Source organism: Netta rufina (genome assembly GCF_964035555.1).
Source record: "Netta rufina genome assembly, chromosome: 8".
Classification (NCBI taxonomy): domain Eukaryota; kingdom Metazoa; phylum Chordata; class Aves; order Anseriformes; family Anatidae; genus Netta; species Netta rufina.
Genome location: NC_140131.1, coordinates 10,618,015 through 10,627,758, shown reverse-complemented (window position 1 = coordinate 10,627,758; position 9,744 = coordinate 10,618,015). Strand labels below are relative to the sequence as shown.

The 9,744-nt window shown below is 47.9% G+C and overlaps 1 protein-coding gene across 2 annotated transcripts in view; it reads left to right on the top strand.

Moving 5' to 3' along the window:
- DMAP1 (DNA methyltransferase 1 associated protein 1) overlaps positions 1–9,744 on the top strand; it is a 30,192-nt gene continuing 20,448 nt past the window's right edge. Inside the window, exons 1-5 of one of the 2 annotated variants that reach the window (XM_084290933.1) lie at positions 1–47; positions 531–678; positions 3,379–3,470; positions 4,281–4,476; positions 8,787–8,945. In XM_084290933.1, the coding sequence (XP_084147059.1) occupies positions 577–678; positions 3,379–3,470; positions 4,281–4,476; positions 8,787–8,945 (549 nt within the window). In that variant the 5' untranslated portion in view covers positions 1–47; positions 531–576. Of the gene's footprint in view, positions 48–137; positions 204–530; positions 679–3,378; positions 3,471–4,280; positions 4,477–8,786; positions 8,946–9,744 lie in introns of those variants that run through there. The other variant, XM_084290934.1, reaches the window with a different exon arrangement.

Sequence of the window (9,744 nt, the reverse complement as noted above, 5' to 3'; positions counted from 1 at the left end):
AGCGCCGTGAGGGACGCACCGTGCCGCTGGCCGCCCAGCCGGCGCGGGTGAGAGCGGCGCCGGGAGCGGGCCCGGGGCGGCCTGCGGGGGCCTGCGGGCACCGGGGGCGGCGGGAGGGGCTCTGCGGCACCCCCGGGGCTCCCCCTGAGCGGCTGGGGTCGCGGTGTGCCGGCATCCCGGGGCTGGCTGGGTCCTGGGACCCGGTATTGGGCCTGGGGGGGGGGGGAGGCGGCCGGTGGGGGGGGCAGGAGGAGGCCTAAGAGGGGGCCCGGGGTGGGGGGCGTGTGTATGTACGGGTATATACATAACTATGTGTATATAGGTGCATTATACGTGTATATATATGTATATATATGTGTACAGGTGTGTGCACACGTGTACCTCCATGTGTATGTGTGTATGTGTGTCTCTGGGGGTGCGCACGCGCCCAGCTGTGTGTGTATCTATGGGTTTATCTATGGGTTTTATGGTGCCAGCCCACCCCCAGGAGGGCTCCGCTAACCCCAGCTCCTCGGTTTTGCCTCCCCCAGAGCAGGACAGGACGGCAGTGGTCGAGGCGAGCGGGCAGCCGGCGCGATGGCGACGGGCGCGGACGTGCGGGACATCCTGGAGCTGGGGGGAGTGGAGTCGGAGAACACGGGCACCATCAACAAGAAGGACATCATCAACTCGGATAAGGTAAAATGTGGTGCTCCAACAGCTGCGGCTCCTCTGCTGGGTGCTGGCTGGCCTTGTGTGTGGTGGGTGCTTGAAGAACAGTGGAAAAAAGCACGTTCTGTTGTGGTCTGTTTATTTTCACACTCTCTAGGCATACCCAGAAATGCCTGTAGGGTCCCACTTCTGTGCTCCCAGTGTTCTTAGGATAGGGGCGTTTAGGATATTTCAGCTGTAGCTGTACAAATGGTGCTCTTGTGAGCTGGGCCTGGCCCCAGCATGTTTTCTGCTGTCTCTAAAATTCCTGTCTTGTGGGGTAAGTAGGAAGTGTGTTTACTATCTAGCCCCCAAGCATTTGTAAATAATAAAAAGCCGACCTGTTTTAGAAGGGCAGAACACTGTCTGATATGGTTAAATGGTAAATGTCCTATAACGAAGTGCTTAGATCTTGCGTGGGCAAGCTGTTTGGGCACTGGGAAAGCTGTTGCCTGTAGGAATGTGGGCAAGTTGGTAAACTGGAAGTTTGCTTAAGGAAGGATGCAGTCACATGCTGCATTATCTGTGATAATACGCTATGGGATGTTGTTGCCTTCTGTGTTGAGAAGGTAAGGTCTTAGCTGTTCCATGCTTTGCAACACGCTGGCAGTGCCAGTTCACAGCTGATTATGAGGCCTGGAGGTGTTTGGAAATGAGGTGGGGGAGAGGAAGTCGCCAGGAGTTCTCTGGTACAGAGATGGTCTCATCTGAAGTAAAGCCTGTGCGTTAGTTTTAAAAACAAACCAAAACATGTCCTCATCACCCAAAGTGCTGCTTGACTGTCCTTGCTTGCTTCCACTGAGGTGTTTGTTTCTGAAAGGACACAACGATTTCATGGCTGCCTGGCTGGGAATTGAGTACGCGGTGTATAATTGGTATAGTGGAAAACTGATGAGTTTCAGTAATTGAAAGTTTCAGTAATTGACGTGTTCAAGTTGCCAGTTATCAGCTGTTTTGATGTCTAGTGAGCCGCTCTCTGGCAGGATTCAGCCTGCGATGTGGTGCCACTGAGCGTTCAGAGTTGTGAGTTCTTTGATTTAGATGTGTTTGTCTGTTAGCTGGCAGGGAGCTGAAGGAGTGCTGGTGGATGTCTGTGTCTTTTGAAAAGACAACCAGATGGGTTTCTTCTCAGATTTGCCTGGCTAATGGTAAAAGAGAGAAAGGGGAGGTGCAGCGAGATGTGTCAGGAGTGTTGCAAGAGGCTGCATGCAGCTGTGAGCGAAACATTTGGAATTTCTACAAAGTACAGAAGCTAAATCACACCAAAGGTATAAATACCCCGTTATCAGATGGAGAGGTAAATGTTGCTAGTAACAGTGCAGCATTTGCTCAGGAAATAGTTCTGTTCTCAATTAGAAAAGGACCAGATTGATGCCTTTAAATCACGGGAGAATGATGAAGTGCTTTCCAGTCCATTAGTGACTGAGAATGTTTTAAAAAAAATTACTAGGCATAAAAACGTTGAAATCAGCAGGATCAGGTAATTTGTTCTCAACTCCTAAAAGAGCTGGCTGAGCTGATCTCTGGCCTGCTGACATTAACTTTTAATAAATCTGGGAACTTTGGGGGAATTCCAGAAGCTGGCATTCAAACAGGGCATGTGGTGACCCACGGGTAACTGCCTTGGATGGCCTTACATTGCTCCTGGGCAAAGTGATTGACAAGCTGGGAGAAAGGTATTTGATTAGGAGTGAAAAGGTACTAATGTAATGGATGTCTGCAGTGAAGTTTTATGGGAAATACTTGTAGTACAGGCTGTTAGATTTTTTTTCTTTAATTGGGATTTTGAATTTGCTTGGTGAAGGATTTAATATAATTTATGTTACGGTGTTAGTTTTTACTGTTGCAAAATACTCTGATTTCAAAGTCGTTAGTGATATGGTAAACAAGTACATTAAAAAGGAGTCACATGGTAAGGGTAAGGAGTTAGAAAGATGGTACAATTAGACCAAATGCTCTGCATTACTCAGTAAACCCAGCCCACTCAAAGTGTACCTTGATAATGCAGCTCCTAATGTGTCCACTGGAATCCAAAGCTGATTACGTATTTATATGTGGTATGAGGAGGAAAGTGGCTTAGAAACCATCAACTCTGATGAAGTTTTAAGGGCAAGATTGAGTTGTCTACCCCGAATTCTCAGTGTGAAGATGGTATGTCAAAAAACATCTTTGCTGTGTAAATGTGACGCTTGAGGCAGCAATGAGGGGTGACTTCTGTAGGTGATTCCGGTAGTTCTGTCATGGGGCTGCTCTAAGAGCTTGATGTGTTGCTGCAGAGCAAGGTGACAGAAACTAAAAGAGAGTAGGAAGACGTTTCTTAATATCTTTAAACGTTTGAGAAGTCACTTAATTAAATTGTTTAATATTTTCATACAGAGACAGTACTTGCCTAGTGCAGAAAGCCTTAGGGTACCAGCCCCTGAAAACTGCAGCCAGATTTCAACCTGGAACTGAAGTGCATGTTTTCTACAGCATAGGTGTCCGAGTAGTGGTGAGTGCTATCACTGAAAGCAGGCGTGCTTTGTCTGCCGATGTCTTCCACCAGGAACAGGCACTCTCCTGGAGACATTCAAGGTGTCTGAAAACAGATAGAAGTGAAAACCGGAACAGGGCACCAGGCTGTGTGGTTTTGTGTGTTCCCTCGGGGATTGCCATGTCTGAAACTAAAATTCAAATCTTCTGTTTCAGAAAAAATCCAAGAAATCTTCAGAGACGTTGACGTTTAAGAGGCCAGAAGGAATGCACCGAGAAGTTTACGCACTCCTCTACTCTGACAAAAAGTAAGAGAGTGAGAGCGTGTGCTCATCTGTGCAGGTTGGGAGGTAGCCTGGGCTTTTGGTGGCAGGGCAGCATCCACTTGAAATTATGGACAGTCTTGGTTCCAGATTCATTGCCCTTTGTTCTTGGCCCACTTGTGTTCCTCTCTTAGACTTTGATGTCCAGTGCCTTGCCTCTCTGCTCTGAATTTGAGGAATTTACTTTGTGTATGAGATGAATCGGGTACGGGCACAATAGGCTAGTGCAGACAAGGTAGTGTTGTTATCCTTCAATATCTAATCCTATTTGTTGGGGGAACTGGGTATAGCACCTGATTATTTTTTTTTCTCATCAGAGATTCTGCTGCAGCCTGTGTTTGGCTTGCTATGAATTCTGCTCTTGCCCCAGAGGACTCTTGCATGGCTTTCCTCGTGATTCTGTTCATCCATGCCGTGTGTTCTGTCCTCTGATGCATGTGACTTCAAATTTATGCAGTGAAAATTATTTCTCTGCCAGTATCTAACAGTCTTCTCATCCTTTCTACCTTAGTGGCTTTGGGCTGTGCTTTAGGTTATATCAGAGGTGATCTAGAGTTGGCTTAGAGGAGTTTGGAGGTAGGTGTTCTTATGCAACCCAGGATTGAAGCATCTTGGAGGAGCTGAACATATTAGCATTGCAGTCTGGGAAGTGCAAAACCTGGCAGAAAACTCAGGTTTTCCCACCCTAGATGTTTTGGTGGCAAATCCCACTCCAGAGTGGGAGTCTGAACTCTCTCTGGGTTTGCCCTGGGCTGCTTCCTGCTTCTCTTCAGCCAGTGCTTGTTTCCACCACAGGGATGCGCCTCCGCTGCTGCCAAGCGACACAACTCAGGGTTATCGAACTGTCAAAGCAAAACTGGGGTCCAAGAAAGTCCGGCCTTGGAAGTGGATGCCCTTCACCAACCCGGCGAGGAAAGATGGGGCGATGTTCTACCACTGGAGGAGAGCAGCGGAGGAGGGGAAGGACTACCCGTTTGCCAGGTTCAATAAAGTAAGTGGGAGCACTTCCAAACAGCAGCCTATAAACAGCAGCAGGGAGCTCCCCTTTGTCAGCCTCGTGAATGCCCAGACGGGAAGTTGGTTCTTTCAACGTGTGAAGGCTGAATTCGGTTTGGTAACTGCGTTTTAAATAGCAGCATGGCCTACAGCTGTGTGACCTCAGACTCTGGAGCCTCCAAATCCTTCAAGCTAAGCGGGCTCAGCGTGTGGTCAGAGCTTGCCAGAGTACCTCTGTGTCTCGGGTGCAGTAACTGATACGGCGAGGAGGCACTGTACCATTTAATTAACTTCTTAACCAACGTCCTCTCCCTGATTACAGGCTCTGGGTAGTAAAAGATACTCTATTCTGAGCGAGACATTGAAGTCAGAAGTCTTGTTATCTTGCCCAGGATGAAAAAATTCGCTTGTAGCTTGTTGGCCAAAAAGCTGGTTTGCAGCTTCTTGGCCAAATTCCAGCACAGATACTGAATTACACTGCGTTCCTCTGAAATTGCTCCTGTGGTATCGGCGTGGTGCAGTCCCCTGTTCCTTGCATCTTATGTTAAATTAGCACAATGTGTTGTTATAATCTCCTGCTGTCTTTTGTCCCAGATGTATCTGCTTTGAGTGGTTAGTGCTTTTGTGTGTATGCACAAAGGAAGCTACATCAAGATTTGTATTTCAAAGTCAGGACCTCAGAAATCAGGAAGGGACAGAGTTAGGGTGCCTCCATAACATAATTTAACCCTCTTCGTGATGCAAACCTGAAGAGGAAAAGAGAGAAAAAAAAAAAAGTGCGTGATCACATGATTCCACAAAAGCTCTGCTTGTGTATAACTGTATACAACATTTCAAGTTTGCAACCCACAGAGCGTCAGCACTAACAAAGCCCGGCTTCCTGCAGAGTTAAGTGCTTGGTTGACCTTGTATGTTAGAAGGCTCCAGCTCTGACTGATGCTTTCTCTTTTGTTGGGACGTTGGTAAGAGCCTCCTGTGGTATCTGTTCTCTGATGTCTAGGGTGGAAGTCTGAAACAGGACTCGCTTAGTCAAGGCACCTACCTAGCTGTCTGTGTGAGACTTTAGGAGCGTAATTGTCTCCAGGACTCTGCCTCTGTAACAGTTTTTGGCTGAGTTCAGCCAAGTTTATCAGAGGGGGCCATGCGTGGTGTTGAATTACATGATTCTTGTTTCCTTAACTTTATCACGTACCGTGAACTTACAGGCAGAGAAGTCTTCAGCAAGGCTGCAGCCTTTAGATTAGTGCTGCAGCGTGCTGCCAGCTGCACAGGCACCATTATATAACATTAGCAGCAAGTTGTTGCCCTTGCTGTGGATCTGTGGTTGAGAAGGTAGAAGGCACTTGTGGAGTTCTGCAGATATTTGCTGTGTCAGGGGAATTTTATTTTCTTTTCCAAGCTCTTCTGCTGGTTCCTTCATGCATATTTGATACCTCTGCCTGTGTCACTCACTCCCCTTGACACGAGCTCATTTTCCTGTGTAGTCACAGAGTTGTTCTGTGTGACTGTGTAGTCTTATTGGTCACTCAAGCTCTTTAACTTGGCTCCTGCAGCACTGCTCAGTTGTTTTGCCTTTTCTCTGTGCCCCCCATCTCCCACCCAGAATCCTTCCTATCTGTTGTGAAATAAGAGCGCAAAAGCAGCCTCACTGGTGTTGGAGCACAGGCTTGTCTCAGCCAACTTTTTCTTTTTGAGTACTGTTGGTAAAGGCTTAGAGAAAGAATATGAGAATACAGCAGAGGAGCGTTTCTTGCTAGCTTCTGGTGACGTTTAACTTGGGGCTTTCTGAACTTGGAATCTGTGTTTAATAATAGGTGCGTTCAGGGCAGCAATCTGCTGTGTGAATATTCTATGGCAACGAGTTCTGCAGGTTAATTTTGTGTGGTGTGAAAAGGTGCTTTCACTTTGTTTTAAACTGCTACCTAGGTGTTTCATTTCGTGCCTGTGAGCTCTTATGTTACAAGATGTAGTAAATTGTCCTTGCTATGTGCTGTGCTCCCCGTACTGTGACATGCATCTGCCCTTTGTTGTTCTCAATTATCCTTTCTGTAGAAATGGCAGGACTATGAGTGCATACTTCAGTTCTAGAAGCACGGCGGGTTTGTGCTTTGGCTATGTTTCTCTTTTTCTAATCATTTTTACCGTTCAGTTTGTCTTTTCACCACTGCTTAGCATTGTGCTGGTGTTTTCACAGAGCTGTCTCATGGCTCCACGATCTTTCCTGAGCAGTTTCAGCTAATTTAAAGCCCATCATTGTGTGAGTTTACAGTGTGAAATGTAGGACTGAGAGGGGTTTTCTGCACCATTGAATCTTCGTCTCGGCTCTTTCAGGCCCTGCACCATCCTGTCCCTTTCATAAAGCGATCAAGTTCTATTTGTCAAGCGGTTGGATTTTTCTTGCCCCCGTGCTTCCTTGGGAAGCTGTTTGTTCCAGACCCTCTTTGCTCCATTTCTCGCTTCCAGGTTAAATTTTCCATGCTAAATTGGCATTTTTTTTACAAGCCAATTTCTTTGTCTGTATTTCAGCTCTTCTTTTCTTCCCATGGGTATTCTCTTAATTCCACCCAGCGTACTTGAAGCTTGCAGTCAGATCCCCTTTCAGGCTTCCTTTGCTAGGTTCCTTTCTCTTCCAATCTGCCGAGGGAGGGCACGTTCCCCACCCCATTACTCATCCTCGGTGCTCGTCTCTGTACTTGTTCCTATTTCAGTTCATCTTCCCTGAGCATGGGTCAGCAGAGTTCGAGTTGGTATTCCAGACAAGGTCTTGGTGTGCAGCTGACACCCTGCCAGCTTCTGCTGGAAATCCTTCCTGGGAAGAGGGGGGTCATACTTGCATTTTCATGGCTGCGTTGCATTTGAACTGAGAGCTGTCTCGTGGTTGGCTCAAGCTTTGTGTCTCACGAGTGCTCACCTTCTCACAGGAGACTTGTTCCCAGTTGCATGGCCACAGGGTGCTAAAACCTTAAGTGAGTTGGATGAGCAACCAAGTAACTCCTAGAAGTTGCAGCTTTGAAGGGTACTGCACTGTGTGAACTGTCTGTGGCTGGGGAAGTGTTTGGGGAATTGCTTTTTGCTCGTCTCATTCCCTCCTATGACCAGGCAACTGCCATCCTCCTTTCCATCCACTGCAGAGGGCTGTGCTGGCTCTTTTCATTTATGTATGCTTCTCTAGAAAATATGTTTATCTTGAAGTACCCAGGGCATCCTTACAGTGTCTGATAGGATGGCTCTTCTCCTGGTGGAAGCGGTACTTGAAGGCTGAGGTACAGCTTGTCTCCAAGGGCTGTTCTTCACCTTTATGCTTCTGTGTGAAGCATAAAGATGGGAGAATGGGCCTAAAGATGCTGTTTGGGATTCACAAGGATGAGATTTCTGGTGTAGGACTCAGGAGGGCACAGAAGTGTTGAAGAGTGCGTGCGGCTTATGTGCACACAGTTTTTTTCTTGTGGAGGCAGGACCTGGTCAGGCAGACCAAGGTTCCGCTGCGGGAGTGGTGGGAGGGGTAAGGGAGAAAAGCACAGGCTTGTTTGAGCTGCTGCTTCACCGTGTGCTAGGGCTCACAGTAAGCTCTTGTATTGTTTCCTTAGTACTCATGTGTCACTGGTGTGCTTTTCAGAGCCTTTGTAGGCTGGAGGATGTGGTGTGGGTTTGGCACCTGGGATGGACAGTTTGTAGCTCTGCTGGGGAAAGGGTGGATGAGGAAGGGAAGGGCAAAGATTTTGCTGAGTTTACAGGCCTGGGTTGTACAGCACCCAGCCTTTCAATCTTCATGCTTGGTGTGGACAGTGCTGCAGAAGCAGTAGGTTGTGTATCAAAGCAAGAGGTATGCTAAAGGCTAGGAACCACCACTTCTTGTTTGTCCCATTCCTCTCAAGCAGTGAACATGTCCCAGCCCAGGCAGAGTGGGCTGTCAGAGCGGTTGATGTCAAAATATTGGTGCTGCTGTACAGGAAGAATGGAGGGAAGCTGGCCCAGCCTTGGTTTCACTGTCACGTTAGCCTGATAGTTGTGAAACCTGTTGTCAGGATGTGGGCTGGTGACTGCCTGTGTCTGCCACCTGAAATAGGTTTCAGCTTACCAGGCGGTAGTTCCTGAATGTCGTGTTTGTAGAGATCCCACATTGTTCCTTATCAATTCCTCTGCCTGTTCTGTTACCCTTCCTATCAGGGTCCTGGCAGTGCCTGCCTGATACTTTGGCCTCCTCCTGCTCTTGCTCTTGGCTGCAGGCTTTTGGCCCCTACCAGCTGGCCACGAGAGAAAGGCAGTGCTGTAATGAGCTGCCACGTTTTTCTCTTCCCTGCTTAGACGGTGCAGGTTCCCGTCTACTCGGAGCAGGAGTACCAGATGTATCTCCACGACGATGCATGGACCAAAGCCGAGACAGACCACCTCTTCGACCTGGCTCGGCGTTTCGACCTGCGCTTCGTGGTGATTCATGACCGCTATGATCACCAGCAGTTCAAGGTGAGTCCCAGGGGCCAAGGTGCTGCTAGCAACCTGCTGTTACGGCACGTGCGGGGCTTGCTGCACTGCAGAGAGCAAATTACCCTTTATATCAACTTAATTAGGGGAAAATAATGAATTATTGGCAGCAAGGAATATTGAATTTCCAGCACAGGGCATTGCTGCTTGTTTTGTTTGTAATTAAATCCACTGTGACTTGTGCTCATTCCCTGTTGCATTTTATTAGAAAGTTAGCTTTGTCCCTGCCAGGAGAACACTCGTTATTCCCTGAAGACGAGGCAGATGGGGAGTTTGTTTAACTGATTAAATAAGGGTCCTGTGTCCCAGTCCTGGCCCTGGCAGAAAGATCTTCTCCTGGTCCCCGGGGGATTGGGATTTTTCTCTTATACTACTCCTGATTTGTGATCTGACCAGCTGCAGGCTTCTGCTATTTCTCTGAAGTAGGGATCATTAGTAGGCTGAAGATGCAGCCCTAGTGTTGTGATCCCAAATCTCCTGTTTCCCTGCCTCTTGGAGACGCAGGGGAATGATATGGTTCCCATGGAACAGCTCCAAAAGCTGGAAGCTCAGGTGAAGAGCATGTAGCAAAATGGAATAACAAGAGTCCGCCCAGCTGGCCAGTCCAAACACCTTCAGTGCTTGCAGTGAGGGAACACAGCTCAGGCTCTGTGTAACGAGGGGTAATGAATGGTTGCAGCTGATACCTTCTTGGTTATGGCTTAAATAGCCATTGTCTGTAGCAGCTCGGAGGAGGCCTCTGGTGTGCTTTTCAGAGTTTCTTGGCCACAGATTTCCTTCT